Source organism: Megascapheus bottae, chromosome 4 (assembly GCF_031878675.1).
Source record: "Megascapheus bottae isolate mThoBot1 chromosome 4, mThoBot2.hap1, whole genome shotgun sequence".
NCBI lineage: Eukaryota > Metazoa > Chordata > Mammalia > Rodentia > Geomyidae > Megascapheus > Megascapheus bottae.
The window spans coordinates 73,430,371-73,454,484 of NC_143512.1; the positions used below are offsets into that span (position 1 = coordinate 73,430,371).

At 34.6% G+C, this 24,114-nt stretch overlaps 1 protein-coding gene across 2 annotated transcripts in view; it reads left to right on the plus strand.

Annotated features, from left to right (window-relative positions):
* Cdh12 (cadherin 12) overlaps positions 1-24,114 on the plus strand; it is a 785,868-nt gene that overhangs the window by 547,465 nt on the left and 214,289 nt on the right. For both annotated transcript variants that reach the window (XM_090332101.1, XM_090332100.1), the window contains exon 4: positions 12,650-13,059. In XM_090332101.1, coding sequence (XP_090188227.1) covers positions 12,829-13,059 — 231 coding nt within the window. In that variant the 5' untranslated portion in view covers positions 12,650-12,828. The remainder of the gene's footprint in view (positions 1-12,649; positions 13,060-24,114) is intronic.

The following is a 24,114-nucleotide window of genomic DNA, read 5'->3' on the forward strand; positions in this document are numbered from 1 at the left end:
CAAAATCATTTGACATGCTTAATAGTATGAATGAGAATTCTGACTTTGTCCCCATCATATACCATTACTATCTTAGTATCTTATCATATACCATTATCTTACTATCTTATCATATACCATTACTATCTTACTATCTTTATTTTTTTTCAAAGATTCATTAATGCCTTTAGTATCTTTTCCTAAAACATCTATGCTGTAGTATACATCAAACTCATTTATCATTGTTTATATGGTTACATAATATTCCATGATATGTATATGCCACATTTACTTTACCCATTCTTCTGTTTAGAACCATTTAGGTTTATAAGCATTTTGGCTGTCACAAATAAACTGCTATATCTTACCATCTTAAAAAAAATGCTCTCTTTGATTCAAAATTTCCTAGGGACTAATGCTTTTTCACTGCCTTTCTTTATTGTGGTGTTTGTCCATCATTATATGTTATCTGGAGAAATGTCCATATATATCAATACTGATGTAATGTATCATTGACCAATAAATGACCATTGAACATTTAGAATACAAAATTCTTCTCAGACATTTGCTCCAAGCTTACTTTTCTTATTGAGTAGGTTTCCTTTTTTATTTTCTTATTGATATTCTTTGAAGGTAGATTTTTTTCTTTTCGGAAATCTCATCCTTTTTTGGAACTCATGCCACTGTGGTCATGTATTTAAAGCAAACCCAACCACACACAACTACTGCACAAAAATACATACAGCCACATTGCCCATTTAAGATGTTTTATCTAACTATCCTCCGATATTAACACTTAAGCTTTAGTCTACAAAGCATCCTGATTTAACTTTTGCATATTCTGGCAAAAGAAGAGCAACAACATTAACTTTTGACATGAAAGTAGTCCACAATAGCTATGATACCTCTTGCTACTGGGGAACAGCTGAAGTACTCTACCACTAGATCTGGGACTCCAGCCATTATTTTCATCAGCAATTCCATATATTTTATTATTTATTTTATTATTACTTTTTTGTGGGTCATGGAGCTGGAACTAGGCCTGGGTGTTGTCCCAGAGCTCTTCAGCTCTAGGCTATCACCCTATCCTTACGCTTGGGCATTATCCCTGAGCTCTTCAACTCAAGGCTACCTTAACCTTGAGCCAAGCCTCACTTCCCGTTTTCTAGAGATTGATTGGAGATAAGAGTCTCAGATCCTTTTGTGCCCAGGCTGGTTTTGAACCTTGATCCTCAGATCTCAGCCTCCTGAATAGCTAGGATTATAGGCATGAGCCACCATGCACCTGGCTAGCAATTCTATATTTTTCATATAGTTATGCCTTTAGGTATTTGCTAGACTGGACTATAAACTCCATATTTCTGCTTTCTCTTATCACTGGGGATGTCAGACACACACCCTGCTGTGCCCATCTGTTTTGTTTCCCTTGTAGTTGGGATAATAGGTATGAAGTAACATACCCAACCACTGCTTGAAGTGGATTCTTCAAAAAATAATTGGATTACACCTACCTGGAGAGATTTAGAAAAAGTATATACTGTTAATAATAGCAAATTCTATGCTTTGAAAATGGAATATCTTTCCATTCATTAAAGCATTTCTTGATGTCTGTCAATAATGTTTAGTGAATTTTAGCTTAGACTATGATTACATTTTGACCCTAATACTCTATTTTTCTCATGCTGTTGCAAATGGAATTATTTTCTTATTTTAATTTTCCGAATGTCCTTTCAAATGGCTAGAAATGCAATCACTTTTTTATATTGTTTTGATTTGCTACTGGATTTATGATACATATTAGTGTGTATACATGTGTGTATATATATATATGTATATATATACATATGCACATTCATCAGTGTATTTTTTCAGGATATTTTATGTACAGTAGTTTGTCATGTATATAATGAGTTAGATTTTTTCATCCTTTTATTTATTTTTTATATATTTTTATTGTAATTAATAGAAGGGTTACATGATATTTGCCAGATAAAAGGTGCATTAATTCACATACATTGATACCCTTTCACATGTCTTGGTCCCCATTTCCCTTGCCCCCACCCCCACCCCTCATCTTGTTTTCACCCCTTCCCTATCCAATTTCAAATAACCAAATACAAATATATCCGATATATCAAATAACAAAGTGAGATACTGTAACAATATGAGATAAACAAGGGATAGCAAAGGAGATGAGAGACAACATAGTACATTAAGGACAACAGTCATTCATTATATGGCTTTTGTTTCTATATGCTAGAGGTCCTTTCATTTAGCGTCATACTATATGGCCTTATGTATCAAGGTTTTGCTCTATTTAAGCTTTATCCTCATATTATGGGCTAATTTCTTTTATGAAGTATTTTAAGGAAAGCTTATAAATGGAGAAAGCATATATACTGTTTTCCTTTTCTGTTGTCAGAGACTTAAACCTGCTGTCACTATTATTATTATGGTGACTATGAACATTTGTTAAAGTTTTTGTTTGAGAGTGAAAGTGATTTTTGAATACTTACTTTATGAAATTTCTTTGATCAATGAAGTGCTTTGGGGGACTTGAGGTCGTGATTTAAACAGTAGAACAGTTGCCAAGCATGTTCAAAACTTTGGATTTAGGTTCAATAATGCAAATATTCAAACAACCAATGACCTCTATCAAATATAGCAGCATAAAATAGATACCAAACATCAACAAGCCATCATGTTTAGAGTTTGTTTTATTTTTTCATTACTCTACTGACTTGAAATTTTACAGTGATAGGATAAATACGACTTGGTCATGTCATAATTTCCCATGTTATACGTTACTACATTTGATATGCTAGCCCTTCCATGATAATATTCCACATTGTTTTTTTGTGAAAGAGATATTCTCTCAAATACTCTGTTTTAAAGTTTTTATTTGCTGTGTTAGATGCTTTTTTAGATATGAACTTTGATTTTTGACCCTGTGTATTATATATATGTGTGTATTTTATATATTATGTATATCTATTATTATAATGGTAATGTACTGAGGGATTACAGTTACTTCATTTTTGAACAATGTTACCCTCTCCCTCACTTTCTTCTGCTTTGCACCCCCACTGACTACCTTCGCCTACATCAGTCTATAAAGTTAATTTGCAACATGGTGTCCGGTATCACTGTTACAGTGCTTCACCCTTTGTTCCACTGCTTCTGTGTAACCTTATTTTAATACCTAGTAGATTAAATTTAACTGAGAAAGATAGCACAGAGTCCCTGTATATATAACATTCCATTTCCATTTTTTTGTATTGTGTTGTGCAATTTCCACAGCAAAAGAACCACTATGATTCATAATGATAGAGTCTTGTATATGCACTGAGTAATTCTTATCTAAGGCCCCTTTATACTATTCAAGAATCTCATAGACTGAATTTATGTTAAAGTGTTCTTAGTTTTTTCTTTGTTCTGAAAGTATCTCAGATTATTCTTGTTTTTGATGATATGCCCAATATTAAGACCTACTATTTATGAGTTTTATGTAATCTTCAATTGATATTTTCTAATAATTTTCTCATGATTAGTTTGTATTTACAGATCTCTCAGACTACTGAAACAATGTAGTATTTATATAGTTACTAGTGCTTTTGGACAATCAAGTTGAAAATCACACCACATTTTCCTGTTCGCAATTCTTTAGAAAGACTAAGTCAAAGCTCAAGAAAATAAGTATGTACCAGAGAGTGAGCACTTGTAACAGAGATGGGAACTGGGAAAAGCCGTGGTGACCTGCAGTGGGTATGGAGGGAGAATGCAGTTAAAAAATACATTGTGCAGAAACTTTTTATTTTTAAGTAGTCCCATTTATCCAGTCTCTCTCCAATCTGTTGTGACTCTGGGATTCTGTTCAGGAATCTTTTGCCTATGCCTATGAGTTCCAGTGTCTCTCCTACTTTATCATGTAGCAGTTTCACGGTTTCAGGTCTGACATTGAGGTCTTTGATCCACTTTGAGTTAATGCTTGTGCATGGTGACAGACTAGGGTCAATTTTTAGTTTTCTGCATGTGGCTGCCCAGTTTTCCCAGCACCAATAATTGAATAGGCTGGGTTTGTTCCACTGTATATCTTTGGCTCCTTTGTCAAATACAAGTTGACTGTAGGTATGTGGTTCTATTTCTGGGTCTTCTATTCTGTTCCACTGATCTTCTGGTCTGTTTTTGTGCCAATACCAAGCAGTTTTTGTTATTATGGCTCTATAGTACAGTTTGAAGTCTGGTATTGTAATACCACCAGCATTGCTCTTTTTGCCTAGAATTGTTTTAGCTATTCTAAGTCTTTTCTTGTTCCATATGAATCTTTGCATTATATCTTCTATTTCCGTAAAGAATGTCTTTGGAATTTTAATGGGGATTGCATTGAATTTCTGTACAGGTAAAAACATAGTTGCAAAAGTAGAGAGACAGCCAACCAACTGGGAAAAGATATTCACCAACAATATGTCTGACAAATGCTTAATATCCAGTATCTACAGGGAACTCAAGAAACTAATCCCCCCAAAACCTAATAAACCATTCACTAAATGGGCAAGGGAACTAAAGAGAGACCTATCAGAATAAGAGATTAAAATGGCAGAAAAGCATATGAGAAAATGTTCATCATCCATGGTCATAAAGGAAATGCAAATAAAAATAACCCTAAGATACCACCTTACCCCAACAAGAATGGCCAAGATTTTGAACTCAGACAATGACAGTTGCTGGCGGGGTTGTGGAGAAAAAGGAACCCTACTACACTGCTGGTGGGAATGCAAACTAGTTTAGCCACTCTGGAAAGCAGTGTGGAGGTTTCTTAAAGAACTGAAAGTAGACCTTCCCTACGATCCCTCCATACCACTTCTGGGCATCTATCCTAAACATCATGACCCAAGATAGTACAAGGACACCTGCTCAGCTATGTTCATCTCTGCACTATTCACAATAGCCAGGCAATGGAAACAATCCAGATGCCCTACTGCAGATGAATGGATACAGAAAATGTGGTATATTACAATGGAATTCTACATAGCCAACAGACAAGATAAAATAATGGCATTCGCAGAGAAATGGATGAACCTAGAGCGAATCACATTGAGTGAGACAAGTCAAGACCTAAGGAACAAAAGGCGCATGCTATCCCTAATATGTGGCTATTAATTCCAAAGAGTACAAGAGCGAGGACTCAATAACTGCATACCCAAAGCTATGGACATGGTAATGGAAATATAAACATAACTATATAGACATAAAAACTTATGACTCTATAGACATAATGTTTTATTTCTTAAATTAATATGTTTCTATGACATACAAACCCTTAGCCTAATTTTGATTAAGATCTAAATACTAAGTCCCAGTGATTATAAATAGAGATTCCCTCCTTGAACACTTGTTAAACTTGTTATTTAAAATATGATGTAAAAATCAACATTAATAAATTCTTTTAAAAAATCAAGGATAATACACAAAGACAAGTGTGTACATTTAAAAAAATTCTTACCACCATTGGTAAAAATGTACAAAAAAATACATTGTGCATGCCACAAAACCAAGAAAAACAAGAGGAGGAGTGGGTGATCAAGATGTCTTATAAACATAAAATGGTTTGTTAGATGGCAAAAAAAATCCCAATACATATTCTAAACAAAATGTAGGTGTGGAGGGGTTGGTGAGAATGCTGAAAACAGTGACATTGATCAAGGTGTACTGTACCCACAAACTGCTTTGTTGAAGGGCAACTTCTTCGTACAACCACTGAGAAAAAAATTGAAAGAGCAGATCACAAAATAGATACACCTCAAACGTAAAGATTCAGTGGTATATGTCATTAAAATTAACTCCCATAAATTGTGATACAGGAGTGCTGGTTGCTTCTTTTTCTCAATATTTTTGTGATAGTCTAGAGCAGCCGTATTCATTGTGCTTCAAATTCTATCCACAGTATTTAACTTCTGAAATTGTTATAAAAAGGAAAGTAGGATTTTGATGAATGAGTCATTGATATCATATGACATCTTTGAATTATGATTATTACATAAATATTTCATGGATATCTCTGAGATTGGTTTACTGTCTCCCTTATTTTTTTTCGGTTCATGACAAAATAACTGATCAAAACATCTTAACAGAGGAAGAAAGAAAGGTGTTGGCTCCTAGTTTCAGAAGCTTTGGTCTTTCATGGCAGGGAGATTGAATTGGGTCATAGCATTTCACTTCATAGTGGGCAAGAACGAGATAGCAAATGCGATAGTGGTTGACTTCCTTCTCCCTTCCTCTTCAGTGATGTAGTCCTCCACAGGATCAGATTATGCCATCTGTTTCCAGTCATTTCCTTCCCTCACTTAATCATCTATTGATATCTTCTCACAGACATACAAAAAAGTATTCTTACAAATCTAAGTCTCTCTATCAATACAAGCAAACAATCAATATTAACTATTACCTGTCTCTACTTCTCAATGGACTTTTCATAAAATAGAAGCAGTAGAAGGAAGGCTTTACTGCTTCAAAAAAAGAAGGCAGCTTCTTTCTGGTATATATTTAAATCACAACCAAGAGATAACTTTGGTTGGGATGTTAGCACTCTGAAGTTGCTCAAGAATTAATTTCATTTAAAACAGAGGTTTAAAAATTTCATCCAAATATATATTTAAAAATACACTGATATCATTTCAAGGAGTCTTATTCCTAATCCATTAGACTAATATTTTTAAATAGACAATAATTTTAATACACCTTGTAAAACAGGAACAATAAACTGTCATTTGTACAGCATTTTGGATTTAAAAGTTATGTTTTCAAGTTGTCCTGGAGAGAGAAATATGAAGTTCAAAGTTTACTTTCAATTACTATTTCAAATGGAAAGGCCATTTATAACAGGAAAGAATAGGGGTACTTGTAAATGTTCTTCAAGGTTTTATATGCTTTTAACTTCAATAAGTGCCTTTGAAGAGTGATGCCATGTTACAATGATTCAAAATATGCCACAAGCATAGTTATTGAAGGATTATCCAGTGTGCAGTTGGTCTTACTGCACTGTCCCTAATAGAAGAATAATTTGATATTAACATAATTTTTAGCATAATATCTTCTCACCTGATGACAGAGGCTTTTGTATGTAATATATATATGTATATGTATATATATATATATAAAGTAGGCCTCCTATTAATGCTTATCTTTAAAAGCAAAATTAAGTCAAATTAAATGGTAACTTTAGAATCCACAGCCTCAGTATGTCACTCAGCTTTGGATACACATTTGAAGAGAATTTTGTTTTGGCTCTAGATTCCCAAGTATATTATATTGTAAAATGAAGATCTGTATTTTTCTCTATCCTTCTACTAAGAGAGATATAAGTCTCCATAGACTCACATTACCTTTAGGAAGCCTTTGGAAAGCCACACTGGTTCTATAAGATATCAGGGATAATAAATAAATACAATTTTTAAACACTATGTGTAAGTTCTGCTATGTAGAATGAATCACAACTCTGGTGATGTCCTATGTAAAAGTCATGGCTTTTTTAAAGTTTCAAATGTTCAAATATTCATTTGGTTATGATATCCCATATAATGTCTTTGCTTCTGTTGTTGGTAACAACTCCTTTGGTACCAAGGCAAGTACCTTGGTTGAATATATGGATTTTTTTTATAATTGACACAATGTTTTGCTCCAAGAGGAGTTTTTTTTCCCCCATTTTATTCAGAACCAGAGTTCATCAATCTCTTCCACTATCATTGTTGTGATATAAGACTTTAAAAGTTTCCTGGCTGTTTGTGTATCTAAAAGATAAGTCTGCTGGGAGTGGCAACATGCAGTGAAAATATCACTCTCTACACATGAAAGGTCTGCAGAGTTGCAAAATCTTTGGATTTTATGATCATTAAGTATTAAGTTCAGAAATGTGCTTACATGCATGTTCTAACTGAATGATGAAATAAAATGTGCTTGTGTAGCTTTACACGTAGCTCAACAGAAGAAAATAAATGGTGCACATCACCTGTCAAATGCTATTTCCCCAACAGTTTCTTCGTGAAAAGCCATCAGATGCTTAAAAAAAGACTGCAACAAAGACTGCATTTTATTAACTCATTAAATGAATTTATTAAAATTTAATTTGCTAATTAAATGTTAATGGTATGAGGCTGGAGGACCATATTTAAATTCAGAGATCAAATGGGCTGCCAACTCACCTGTGACCCCTAGAGCTTAACCCCCATTGCAAACTAACTGACAAGAAGCTGGGCACAGCTGGCAATGACCTTAACTTCATCTTTCTTCAAAAATTTCTTCATGTCATAGGGCCTGTTGATTGCTTTGCTTTGTGTATTAATTGGGAAATTAGACATTTTCAGAATTCCTTACCATCCTCAAATCATATTAGTATACTGGAGTGGTCAATTATTGACTTTATTTTCCTACTTGATCTATTATTGTATGGGAGGCCAGTTTGCATGGGAACTATATTGACCTCGAGGCTACAATTCATTTTTACATGATGAACATAAAAATATGCACAAAATTAACTTCTCCTTATGAAAGTACCTACTTTTTGAAGAAAACATTTGAAATTTAGACCTGGAAGCCACCAATGAAAGCTTTGTTCAGATTTGAACCTCTGATTGTTCATTCATAAACAGATGGAAAGCATAGCATACCATTTAAAAGTAGGAGCCCTAGGATCAGACAGCTCAAAATCAAACCTCTCTGCTGTCTGCTACATTGTATGGCAGGGTCAAGAATTTCAATCTTTACATTCTTAGTTAAGGTAATTCCTAGGTACTTTATTTTCTTTGAGGCTATTGCGAAAGGAGTTACTGATTGTTGCCTCATTCCTCTCACTGTTGGCGTAGAGGAAGGCAGTTGATTTTTGAGGGTTAATTTTATAGCCTGCTACCCTTCCAAAGTTTTGAATCAGCTCAAGGAGCTTGGAATAGAGCAAAACCTTGATACAAAAGGCCATATAGTAGAATGCTAAATGAAAGGATCTCTAGGATATAGAAACATAATCCATATAATGAATGATTGTTGTTCTTAAGGTACTATGTTATCTCTCATCTCTTTTGCTGTCCCTTGGTTATCTCATATTGTTACAGTATCTCACTTTGTTACCTCATGTATCGGATATATTTGTATTTGGTTATTTGAAATTGGATACGGAACGGGGAAAACAAGATGAGGGATGGGGTGGGGGGACGGAAATGGGGACCAAGACATGTGAAAGGGTATCAATGTATGGGAATTAATGCACCATCTATCTGGCCAATATCATGTAACCCTTCTATTAATTACAATAAAAAATCTATGAAAATAAAAAGAATTTCAATCTTTCCACAACGCCCCATTTCTTTAGTAAAATGGTTATTTATAAACACAATTACTTCACAGAGCCATTGTGCAGACAGAAATTGGACCACTTGGTTATTTTTTAAAATAAAAATAGCTGTTATTATTAAATGAGCAGTTCCCTCTAGCTTCACAGATATGTGTGTGACATCTGCATGTGACAGAACCTGCTGCAAATGATGGAGCCAGAATAGACAGTAACACTGCTTTCTAGATCCTCTCTTTCCCTGACTAAAGAAAAAATATATAATTGTAAATATATTGTTACTATCAGACCTAATAAAACCAGAATATTTGAACTCTAGAGAGGAGGAGAATGCCAAGGTGAAACTTACAAAGATTGTTGAGACACTGATAGATTGATAAATGCTATGTGAACTGTAAGGTCTAGTGTATGTACCTAAGCTCTGCAAAATGTGTACTAAAGTGTCAGGAATTAGAGGGAAAAAAGGTTGTGCTTATTCCTAAAAACTATATCCACAGCATGGGTAATAACCATCCTAATGAAAATACTGGTAATTAGTAACTGCCAATACATCACTACTGCTGTAAATATAACATTCTACTTTGAGATGAAAAGATAAGACAATCTGAGAGTGTGGTAGACAGCCAGATTATGTAAAAAAATAGAGAAATATACAAAAATGTGAAAGATAAAAAGCAAATTTTACTGGCATAAGGGTCCAATGAGAACCAAAAATGGCCAAATTAAAAATACGCAGCCACTTTTCTGTCATTTTGGTTAACAGGTTCAATGGTTTCCCTCATTTGAAATAGTACCATCTGGTACTCTCCTAGCAGAGGATAATAGCTCAAAACCTAGGTACATAAGGTCATTTAGGATAATACTAAATGAAATGAACTCTAGGATATGGAAGCAAGAACTTTATCTGTGTGGTTGTTGTTCTTAATGTACTAAGTTATTTCTTTTCTCTTTTTTTTGCCCTTATGTTAATCTCATGTTGTTACTATATCTTACTTTGTTACCAGGTATGTTGTATATATGTTTATTTAAAAGAATGAAGGGAAGAGGGAGAAACAAGATGATTGGGAAGGGGTGGGGGAGAGAAACAAGGAACAAAACATGAGAAGGGGTATCAATGTGTGAGAAATAATGCACCTACGACCTGATGAAGGTAATTGTAACCTCTCTATACATTATCCTGACAATAAAATAAAAAATATTTCTGAACAATTCTGAGAATTTATATACATGCACATAATTATATTTTGTCAGACCTGAGTAGTTACACATTTTTTCAGAAACTTCTTTCTCCCTTTTTTAAATTAATTTATTTTTTTAATTCTTTTTAAAATACTTTTTATTGTATTTAATAAAAGGGTTACATGATATTTGCCAGATAGAAGGTGCATTAATTCACATACATTGATACCCTTTCACATGTCTTGGTCCCCATTACCCTCCCCCCACCCCCCATCAGAAATTTCTTTTTTTTATATTTTTCATAATTTTTTATTGTAATTAATAGAGGGTTACATGATATTTGCCAGCTAAATGGTGCATTAATTCCCATACATTGATACCCTTTCACATGTCTTGGTCCCCATTTCCCTCCCCCCTACCCCTACCGCTCATCTTGTTTTCCCCTGTTTTGAAATTCTTTCTCCCTTTTAACTGTGTTTTTGTAGAAGACAGTTAGAGAATACTTTTGGCACTGCCAACCTTAGCTATTATCTCCAGATTTGTGAATCACACCCACTTAAAAATCTTAATGAAAATATTTGTGAAAAATGCTTTACACATTTTGCCCAGATGGTACATAAGCATTAACTGGAATTGCAACTGACTATATGACAGAAATGACATGCTTCATAGATATTTATTTAAGCCTTTATTATTGGGTTCTAGTTCAATTCTGGTGGAAGCATTATATGTATTTTATGAGCTCCAATATTTTTGGCTTGTGGAAATCTTGCAGACTAAAGGCTAATTGCATACAATTATGTTGGCTAAGCTTTCATTTCCCAAATACCTGAGTATGTCAATTAATCAGGAAAAGGATGTGAGGTTGCTACTATTCATTTTTTTAGCTTTCAGTTCATGTCACCTACAACAGGCTTTTGTTATATGAGTTGATCAACAATATATTGTTCATTTGTTTTCACATCCTTGCTATATTATCTTTTTTAATATTATTTATTTGATTGTTCATTTTGTTTTCTTTCCTGAGGAAGTCAGGACTGGTTCTCTTCTCCAGTGTATTGATAGTTACATTGTATAATTTGTTAATACATAGTCTATGTTCTAATGTGTATTCTTTTTTGAATGGGTATTATAAGAAAACATTTATAATTTATTTTAATTAATAGAATAGTATATACAATGAATCTAATTTTCCTTTGAGTTCCATGTCATGTGTGAAATAATCCCCATAACCTGATATTTTCACTGAGGTACACTAGGTTTGGAGAATTATTTTTACTTATAGATATGGTAGCCTTTTCAAACCTGATCCTTTATCAGCCATTACATGTTAGTAAGATAACTTATTTTTATATTTCATAATTTACTACCTTTCCTGTGTAATTTGATTCTTCAATTCCTTAACATCAGGGACAATTTTAACAATTATTAAGATTAATTTCTCTTTCCTTTCCTGAATCCTAATTTAGTTTGTTTTGTTCCTCTCAAGGAGGACTAATTTTTGAAGCTGTTTGAGGTTTCATAGCTGTAGATGGGAGAATTTTAATGTTTCCAGTTATATAGAATAAAGAACTATTATGATACTATTTTAAAATTCCAATAAATCCCAAGAATAAATTGTGTTTAATCAAAATATCAATAGATCTGTAGTAAAAATCCATCTCTATTTCCATAATTCTATTTGAAGTGTTCTGTGTTCTTTCCTTAAAATCTTTAATAAAAATAAATACATATTATTTCTATTCATAATACACATTTTGCTTCATTATTACTGATATTTTTTTTGCCAGTCCTGAGGCTTGTACTCAGGGCCTGAACACTGTCCTTGGGCTTTCTCAAGGGTAGTGCTCTACCTCTTGAGCCACAGCACCATTTCAAGCTTTTTTCTATGTAAGTGGTACCGAGAAATTGAACCCGGGTATTCATACATGCTAAGCAAGCACTCTACGACTAGGTCAAAACCCCGACCCTATTACTGATAATTTTAAGTCTGTAATTATTTAACTAAAGTTATACCAAGTTGAATAGTAGTGACAATTTAACCTAATATTTTAAAGTTCACCATTTTTATTAGTTAGTACATATCACAAATATTCCACTATGATCAACATGAAAGCTTACCAGTTTAATGTCTTTGTTTTTTCTATTTTATAGGTCTCTTTAAATGGAAAATAATAAAGCAGAAGCCTCAAAACTATTAATGCTTCAATTACTCTCTCTTCATTGAAACCCAGAGCTAAGTGGTAAAGGCCACAGACGCCTCAATCCTGGAGTCCACAATTCTGCATTAAGTACTGAAGTTTCCATACTCAGCTGCAGGAAAGACTTTGCCAATGCTTACAAGGAACTGTTTATCCCTGCTTCTCTGGATCCTCTTCGATGGTGGTCTCCTAACACCACTTCAACCACAGCCACAACAAATTTTAGCCACAGAACCAAGAGAAAATGAAATCCACCGGCCAAGGCGACAGTCACATTTCCAAAGAGTTAAACGTGGCTGGGTGTGGAATCAGTTCTTTGTGCTGGAAGAATATATGGGCTCCGAACCTCAGTATGTGGGAAAGGTAATGAAGTGCTTCTTTTAACAGCCACTTGATAGCGAGGGGGATTTAAATTGGGTTGTTGTGTATGGATGTTTTGCACAGGAGTTGAACAAACCAGTCATTAGACTGCTGGGATTTCTAGTCGAGAGACCTGGTTTGTCATCCTGATTCAATGGGAAATATCACTTATTCTTTTTGTGCTCCCTAATTACTTTAATTACCGTATAATATGTTTATCCTTGAAATTTTTTGTTGAAGTCATGAACTTAGGATATGATGCTGGTGGTAATTGCTGCATATTATGATTTACAATGGTCAGACAAAAAGAAGAAGCAACAAGCATAAACATTCTAAACCAATATTGGTGTTTTTGAGTATGTTGATTCTTAAATTTTACTGGCATTCAGGATGTGTCCTTTTCTGTTTAACACTTTACAGGCTACAAATATTATGATTCTAAAATGACTTTTTGGTGTCCTTAAAACTTCATAATCCATTTTCACCTCATATGTTTACATGCCATTTTCACCTCAAATGTTTAAAAGACTATTTAGGTGATAGGTATAAGCTAGAGTATCAATAATGATATAACATGATTTGGAGCCACATTCATTGAGTCTTATTTTTTTCAGTGCAGCTTATTTCTGTATTTATTTTTCTTTTGGACTTCCTTAATCCTGAGCTCACATATGCCACCTTCATTTAATTATGAAGAAGTGATTAGTATACCCAATCTTTGACTCCTTTGTTCAATACCAGATATTTTGTGATTTCTCAAATCACATAACCTTCTGTCTCATGGTTAAGTTAAATGTCTCAACTTTCATAAGATCTAGTCAGTATGTGCAGACATTTTTAGTATTTTTCTTCAGAATCTTAAATATGTAGGATGCAACTTACCAATAGTCACCTATCACATGTGCCACACAACTGTTAGGCATCCTTAGCAGTCACTGGCTGATGAAGAAATATTTCTTCTGGTGAGTCACATGACCCAAGGGGCAGAATAGTCCACACAGAAGCTTGAACATGTTTACAAACTATCTTAGGACAACTGAAAACCAGCCGTTTTTCAGGTGTGTGGGAAATGGGCCAGGTCAGGATCCACATGAAGGCTATGCTGACTTCCACATTCAAAATATTCCCTAGGTGTCTGGCTTTCCTTTGGTTTTAAGAGAGACCATATGAATAAAATCATCCCTCATCTTTGCAGAGCTATCCCAATATTCCCTTACAACTAGAAAAATTCATCAAAGCAATCAGATTTACTTGAGACTTCCATGGCATATAAATACATGATTATTAAATCTGAGTAATAGTTTCTCCTTGCTCAGTAAAGCTGGTTACCCAATGATATCATTATTGTCAAACTGTTATATGTCTTCTAAAGGAAAAAGAATCATGAATTAAATTATGACACAGGACTGGAGAGCTGATATGTATCCCTAGAAAGGATAATGCCCTTTGCCAGCCAGAAGCAAAATGCTAAGTGTTATTTACACTCATAAATAGAAAAATGCATTTCATGAATAAATAGCTTCATACCAGGTATCAGGGGATGTGCTAATTGTTCAAGCAATGAAACCACATCTGGTACAGTAGCTACAATTAGAGTCAACACCTGGTTAAGTTTATGATACTTCATTGCCATTCCTCAAGACCCATCTGTCTTCTCCACTAGCCAAATAGGAGCACAAAATAGGGATATGGTGAGATTCTCCACCTCTGTCTTTCAAGTCTTTGCTGATGGCACTAGGCATTGACATTCCTGTAGGAATTCAGTGTTATGGTATTCACATGGCCTACCTCATCATAATTCCTTTCAATCTGTTGGTCACATAATTAACGCAGGGTATCTGCTAGATCTTGAGGAACTCTAGGGCAATTACATATTCTGCAACTGAAGAAATAAGTCACAGAGTCTAGTAGACACTGGTATCCGTTTGAGCTCCATAAACCCCTGTGCTCACTAGTAGATCCAGTGAATTTCATCTGTAGTAATTGATGTCAGTTCAGACCCAGTGTCTGATGTCCAGTACTCATGAAAATCATCAATATTTGCCTTGTTTGATATATAAGAACATTTTAAATAGCTATACATACTTTTGGAGAGAACAATTAAAAACCTGGCTTTCGGAAATATATACAGATCCTTTTCCATTAGGCCACAGCCATCCTCATATTCAAATGTTCCTAGATCAACTTGGCTGTATAGTGCACATTGAATGACTGTCATTGATGAGGCTTGAGGCATCAGCTTAGATTGTCATTAAATGGTCTAGAACTTTCCTGGATATATTTGTCAAATAAGAACTGAATAGGCTTCCCATCTATTTCATTTCTAGGAATAGGACAATCCAGTATATGTAGTCTCTACGATACAATATCTAAAGAGTTTTCCTTTGTGATAATCGTACACAGCTTACTTTGGACCATGATTCGAATGCTGCCACTTGGCTGCTTTAATCCAAAAATCCAATTAGTGTTGCTGCACTCAGATTGTGCAGTCCTGTGACAGCAACCTCCATGATGTTAGTTCTGGTCTGTAGGAAAGGCAGCTCAGCTTTATGTCACCAAGTCACTTGTACAGTGGAAGTGAAAGGCGTATACCACCAAAGGTGGTGGATGAGGAATGAGAAATTGCCCTTACAATCCCAATCACTTGATGCCTTTGAATACGTACTATAGTAAATCAAGGCAGGAATAGCACTTGACATTCATTTCCTTTTTTTCTATATTCTAGCAGTAGAAACAAATTATCAGCATACTTTCTTTTCTCCTCCAAAAGAATAAAATTGCACCATTAAATGCAGAATTTCTGCTTAGTGAACCCTTGCCAAGAGATTCAGTTCAATACCGCTTTATAGTCCTCACAGCATTATCCTACATTCTTTGTATCATTCTCTGTGTATTCCCCAGATTTCTATCTGCATAAATTCGGAAAAAATAAGTGGCGTTTCTGAGGGTTTAATGAACCTTCTCAGTGTCACTCTGCACTCCACCTTTAATAGTAGTTTGTTGGTTTAGAATATATTTAGAACTAGTGACAAGAATAAGAGTGCCCAGGATACCAAACCTGCTTGCAAGAAAACTGCACCAGGACAGGCATTCCAATTTCCTCAGGTAAACTTGTTCATTTGTTCCCAGGAAGGAAAAGATGTCTCAGCCGAGTTTAGGGACTCAATACCCCCAGTTCCATCACAGTCTTCCCACACACCCTCAGTCCTGTGTCCTATTCCCCCTCTTCTCCCAGGTCATGGCGTCACTTCAAAAGCAGGTACTGTGATCTTGGGAATTTATTTCCCATTGAAGTACAACTGTTCAGCATGAGCATCCATATGTGCTTTCCTGCTAAGTGAGTTCTGTGATTACATGAAATAAGGATCTTTCGCAGCAAAAGCAGTGGCTTTATGGCCCTACGTGAATTTTTTTCATAGATTTTTTATTGTAATTAATAGAAGGGTTACATGATATTTGCCAGATAGATGGTGCATTAATTCCCATACATTGATACCCTTTCACTTGTCTTGGTCCCCATTTCCCTACCCCCCACCCCCATCCCTCATCTTGTTTTCCCCCATTCCCTATCCAATTTCAAATACCAAATACAAATATATCCGATATATCAGGTAACAAAGTGAGATACTGTAACAATATGAGATAACCAAGGGACAGCAAAAGAGATGAGAGATAACATAGTACCTTAAGAACAACAATCATTCATCATATGGCTTATGTTTCTATATCCTAGAGATCCTTTCATTTAGCGTCTTACTATATGGCCTTTTGTATCAAGATTTTGCTGTATTGCAAATCTCTGCTGGGAGATCCCAAGGTTTCTACTGATTATGACAAATGAGGGAAACCATTGAGCCTATGTTCCTTTGAGTCTGGCTTACTTCACTTAATATGATCTTTTCTAAGTCTTTCCATTTCCTAACAAATGGGGCAATGTCATTCTTTCTGACAGCAGCATAGAATTCCATTGTGTACAAATACCACATCTTGTTGATCCACTCATCAACTGAGGGACATCTAGGTTGGTTCCATATCTTTGCTATGGTAAATAGTGCTGCAATGAACATTGTTGTGCTGGTGGATTTAGTATGTCCTTGTTTCTGGATGATCGGGTAAATGCCAAGTAGTGGAATTTCTGGGTCGTAGGGGAGATCTATGTTTAGTCTTTTGAGGAACTGCCATACTGCTTTCCATTAAGCTGCGAACGACGTCTTAGAGTTTATCCTTTTCTTGTCTTCCTTTATCCAGGGACTTTAGGAGTTGACCAAACCATTTTAATTTTAATTTAATTTTATTTCATCCCTAGTCTGAGAAATGTGTTTAAATCTATCCTGTACACAGATATTTAGATCATTGCCTCCTATGAATAGTTGATTAGTAAAATCCAAAGATGAATGCTACTCTCACCTCTTATGCTCTCAGTGCAACCTTCGCTACTAGAGCTGTGTGAAAATTTTATTTGAATATAATCTGATTGGAAAACCTGTTATAGAAACCCCATTAATAATTCAGAGTTCATCTATTCTCTTCCTGGCTGAATGCAATGACTCATGCCTGTAAGCTCAACTATGTTGGAGATAGGATGATTATGGTTTAAGAACTGTATGGTTTGAGAGAAAATACATGACTTTGTTTGAAATAAACAGGGAATTATAGTTCATGCATGAAGTCTCAAATGCATGGGAGATGATATGTGTAAAAACATTATAATCTAAGTCCTACCTAGAATGGATAGGGCAGAACTTGTTAAGAAATAAGTGTTTGTCACCGTACTCTAGGCAAACAGACTAAAATGGAGCTGTTTATGAGAGAAAAGAGAGATTTTAAGGAATCACTTAGGTAATTGAGAAATCCACAAGTGTTTGGGGAAAAGCAGTAAGATGGAAACTCTGGGATTGTTTCAAAACTTTATACAATCTATTGACAGAATATCCTCTTGCTTGCAAGCAATTGGTTCATTTTCTGAGGTCCTTCATCTAACTAGACAAGACACCATCATATCATAATGGGTTTATTGTTTAATGTATGTCTACTGCTATAAATCTTAACAGCTTCAAATTAATACAAACACAGAAGCATGTAGAATGTCTGCCCAAATGTGGGTGGATCCTGGATGATTTAAATGACACAAAATTAACCATTTCAGGAAAAAAATGTAATGTGAATGAAGAAAACATGGCCAATAAATCTGTTAGACAAGAGAATTACTAATTACTGATCTGAGTTAGAGGAGTGGCATTTTAAAATAATTCAGGGTCTATAGAAACAGCTAGCATTGGTGTTCTTCAGTATGTAGTGAGTGCATGATTAGATTGATTCATAGGACTTGCATGATTGAAGAGAGATGAGAACTAACAAAAGAGAGGGCTGGGAGAAATGGGTATGGAATTATAAGAGCCATCATTCCCAAACAGGTTAATATTGGGAGACATGTACCATCATACATGCACGAAGTCAAGGGAGTGAGGATGAAATATGTTTGACACTAGTTAAAAAAGTGACAAAATTGAGAAAGCATGGTAGTTAATTTCCATAGAAACAAGTTTATTATTTAAAAAAATCAGTTCACTTGGGCATCACTTTAAAAGTGTCACTTAATCTTAGAATGACATGATGGCCTATTGCACAATCCTTTGAACTCAAGGAAAATAAAAATAATATCACAAAAAGATCCTGACATAATTGTAATAATTGTTTTGCTCACTTTTTTACTTACTTGGGTCTTTAGTCACATGACTAAAGAAGTCAAAAGCCCATAATGTAGCTGTCATCATGCAATTTTTTCCTGTGGACGTTTACTATCTTAGTTATTCTTATTCATCTAAAATTCAAGGCTAGTAATTCCAACTCTATTTTCACAGAAGTGTGACTCAAACTCTGTTTCATGTATTACACCACTTCCATTCAGATATAATAGCTTCCTTATGGGCTGATGGATGGAAATGGAAAGCTCACATCTTATTTTTTAAATGCAGAGGAAAGGAAATTTTGACATTGCTTGATTGTTTCAAACCTTGTACTTCCATTTGACTATGTACTCTTTCTTACATATCTGTGATTTGTAATATAGTCAATGATTTTGAGTTAAAATTTTGTTTCTAGTGCGGGTTCTAACCAGGCACACATTGTTTATCATTATGGCATCTTTAGCAACCATCTATTTCTGCATCAGCTATGGTACCACTTTATCTCTCGGATTAAGCTATGTTAGACAAGTCTGATATTTATGTGTCCAACTAGATTCTTAAACATATCTTTAAATTTTATAATCTCTTTTTATTTGAGGCTATCCTTGATATAATCATATTTTAGTGCAATGGAGTAGCATTATATTTAAAAAGAAATTGCTTGAAATGAAATTTAAAGAAAATAATAACAGTACTCTAAATTCTTTTCCAATAGTTGATGTCTATTTTATGCTAATTCATCTACTCCTGTGCAATTTGTATCTTGCTCCTACCATGAAAGTTCCTTCATAATAGCTGTAGCACAAAGATTCAAAGTACTTACTTTAATTGAATTGGCCAGATCATGAATGAAATTTAGTTGTTTGTAAATCAATATGTGAATAACAAATGCCAGCATTTCAAATATAACAGAAAACATTTAGATCTGACAACTACATGTATTGCTTTTTTCCCTTTCTTCTCTTATTCTTTTCCCCTTTCATATACAGTTATATTTCAAGTTTTTATTTCACTCAGATTATTTAATTAAATTATTTTTCATTATATTTAATTATAGTTATTTAAAAAGCAAAGTGAGGCCAGGTGCTGGTTACTCAGTTACAAATGTAATTCTAGCTTCTCAGGAAGCTGGAATCTGAGGATTGCAGTTCAAAGCCAGTCCAACCAGCAAAATGCATGAAACTCAAATCTAAACAAACTCAATCATACATTTTTCCATGGGCAATTATAAATATCTGTGTATCTTTGAGAATATTATTTTTTCTCATCTTTGCCATTCATATTACCTTTCTTTGCAAGATCAGAGAGTTAGAGGAAAGAAATAATTAGGCTAAAATAACTCAAAGACTAATAGAGGCCATTCATATATTGACCTAGATCAGAAGTTAGCAAATTACACTCTGCAGACCAATCCATCTTAGTGTAAATTTTCTATAAGTAAGGTTTTATCACCGCACAAACATACATTGTCTGTGGCTAATACCAGACCAATTAGTAATAAGAACACTTAATTATAATGTACAGCATATAGCTCATAAACCTCAGCTTGAGTGGGCAAAGAATAGTAGAGCACACACCTCGAAAGCACACTGGATATATGACTTCTTCCTATATTCCTAGCTACTTAGGAGGTAGACATCTTGAGGCTCATGATTCAAGGTGAGCCCAGGAAAAATGTTGGCAAAACTCCATCTAAATCACTAAACGTGTGCATGTTTGCGTTTGACTCTCATCCCCCATGTAAATAGAATCATTTCCCATACTAGCTCCATCACACATTAGAGATCCTGTGCTAAATATAACCCCGGGCTGGGAGTTTGGCCTAGTGGTAGAGTGCTTGCCTAGCATGTGGGAAGACCCAGGTTTGATTCCTTGGTACCACATACATAGAAAAAAGCTGGAAGTGGTGCTGAGGCTCAAGTGGTAGAGCTCAAACCTTGAAAAAGTCCAAGGACAGTGCTCAGGCCCTGAGCTCAAGCCCAGGACTGGCACACACACACACACACACACACACACACACACACACACACACACTATATATATATATATCCATGATACAGTCCAAAAAAATATTGAAAAGACCTAAGGTATAGATTATGTGTAAGGATCTAAATTGAAAGTCTAGAATTGCTAAGGGTGGAATGATATCTTACAATGTTGATTATTTGACCCCTGATAGGACTATTTGTCATTTGGGGGAACCCAGAATTGTGTTCTCTCTATATTCTGTTTCTTGAAGATTAATGATCCTCAGAGACAGGGCCTGGTTGTCAGGAAAATACCGCCTTGATAAAGAAACATCGGGTGTAATGGAAGAACTGTGCACCTCCTCATTGCCTTCATCTCTTCAATGGGAAGAGTGTGGGATGGAACTCTCAGTGTTAACGTTCAGAGCATAGAATGCACATGTGGGTAGTTTGTGTTGAGTCTCAGGCAGTTATGACAAATATCTCTGAACTTATCTCACCCCAGGAGATTTTGTTCAATGTAAAATCCTCCGATGTATACATCCATTTTCTCACTCCTTGAAACATAAATAGCCATGTAGGTGGGACAAGACAAAATTTTAAAGGACATAGATTTCTACTTTCACTTTTTTGAGTGGGGAGGATCTCATTGTGCAGGTTATCTCTGAACTCATGTCCTTCTTCCGCAGCACCTTTAGTAGTTTTGATCACAGTTGGGTATCACCATACCTGGATAGTCACTATTAATATTATTTTTTTATTTTTTTTCACAATTATCTACCTGCACTGAAAACTATATGAAGGATATCAGTGTTCAACAAGTAATGTACCAATTACTTGATGAATGTAACTGTAACCCCTCTATACATCACCTGACAACAAAAAAGAATATAGAACTATTTATCTATATAAGTGAAACATCAGTTTAATAGAAATCTGATATTGAGCATGTACTCACAACAGATAGAGATAACACTAGAATTGATTCACATCATTTGTACAGAGTACAGTTCTTGTCACAAAACACAAATTAAACAATGTTCAGAATTCACAATATATGTGAAAAATCAGATCAAATTCAAATATATTCATGTACACCAAAGAATACAATCACGACTACAGAGATAAGAAGTGCAATAATGTTTATGAGTTAATATTCATGACAATATTTAAGTAAAAAATTACATACTTATTTAAAAGATTGGTTTTCTTTGCTCAATTTAAAATTCTTTTCATTTTCATAATCACTTTCCATATACACATGGTATCAATGAATGTGCCAATGAATTTTGCAATTTTATCAAACTTGAAAAAGTAGGTATGCTATGGATGAAAGCCTTACTTGATATTTTAGAATTTAAAATGTTAGTTCTTATTAAATAGAGGCTGGTTGAAGGTTGTTTTGTTTTGGATTTTGTGTGTGTGTGTGTGTGTGTGTGTGTGTCTGTGTGTGTGTGTGTGTGTGTGTGTGTGTGTTTGTGTGTGTGCTGGTGGTGGGGCTTGAACGCAAGGCCTTGGTTCTGTCCCTGAACACCTTTGGCTAAAGGCTACCACTCTACTATTTGAACCATAAAGCAACCTCCAACTTTTTCTTAGTTTAGTGGAGATAAGACTCTCATGAACTTTCCTGTTCAAGCTGGCTTCAAACCTGTGATCCTCAGATCCCAGCATTATGAGTAGGTAGGATTTCAGGCAAGGGCCACCAGTGCCTGGCTGAAGTTAGTTTGTATTATTATTTTTATATGATATCTAAGGCTCGCAAATATGTACGATAAAATTGGTATATGTAAATGTATTACATTTTGAAGCTTTTAAAAATTCTCTCACTGATTATCAGTTAACATGTAAATTTTTTATAAAATATCAAACTGCAGTTATTAGATGGGAAAGGTAAATGTTCTTAGGACTTGATTATTCTATGATTTGATTAGTTTTGAAAGATTTTTAAAATTAGCATGAAGATTCATTTTAATACTTGCATTGCATTGTTACTTATAAATTTTATTTACTAATACAGTTAGTTAATGAGTTGACATGACTAAAATAATTTAGATCAAATAATGTTCACAAGTTGCTATAACATAATTTACTTCAATTAAGCAATATAATTATTTTAAGAAAAGAAACATTTGCACTCTCAGTAATACTTAGCTTCCTGTGGCAAGGGAAGTTCTGTAGATAAATGGACACAACAAGACTATTAAAATGTAGCCTAAGAACAGCACACATGTTCTTAGAACAATAAGACAAAATATTGTGAGATAAGAAATTGTAGGTTTCAACATGTTCCCATTTAGTTTTAGGTTTCAACATTTGATAGATCTGCACAACCAGGTCACTCTTCCTTGCTATTTTGAGATCATTAGATAGCCAGTCCCTATGTGTCAACTGCACAGAATGTTAGTCCGGTCCTCAGTGGCTGGCACCTGTCATGAGCAAGTGCTCCTGACAGGTTTCTCCGCAGAGTATGAAGTGCTACATGAACCAATCTTCTTTTTCTCGTCTCAGATTTACCTAGTATCAAAGTGCAAAGCTCTGCTACATTTCCAAGGCCAAGGTCCATTCTCATAATACATAGGAAGACATGCAAGCTTACAGAAATAATTAAATTGAGTATAAACTTGCACAAATAATGTCAAAGTAAGTATTAACAGCACCAATTTTTGCTTCCTAAATGTTCTTGTCAAGTGAAAAATTACATGATCATCTTAGAGTATGCATTATTTTAAAAACTGCTTGTTATTCAAATACAACATGATCATTAAATAAGTCCATTATTATAAACCCATAAGCCATATTTCTACATACAGATGTTTGGTTTATTTTTTGATTATTACACCAGATTTTCCTGTTTAAGGTTTCTTGGGACTGTACCATCCTTACTATTTGGCATCTAAAAAAGATTCTACATTACTTGAGCTTCTGTTATCATTTATAAATTCCAGGAGAAATAGATACATTAAAGCAAAGAGCAAGATAATTTTGACAATCAACATAAGCAAAAATCTGTTGTAAAATGCCATGTTTAGATAAATCTCTTTGCCATGAATTTGCATGGGTTATATAGGCCATTCTAATTGTTTATTCTGGAACTAAGGAAAATCTCATGCTAATACAAAAGGCAACACAGAATTTCCAACATAGAAATAGAGAGAGCAAAAGTTCCTAGATGACCACTAACTTTATGGTAGACAACTATCCAAAATAAGTGTACTTGTTTTCATGACCTAGAAGATTTGATTTTTGTTCAAAGAAACTATGTATATGGACTTGTAAAGCAATGAAACAAAACAGCACTGTATAAATGATGTTTCCAAGAAAGTTTTCTAGATTAAAAAAATTAATGTGTAATTAGGGTCTTGCATGTGCCAGATAGGCTCTCAATCACTACTAACCCATTCCTC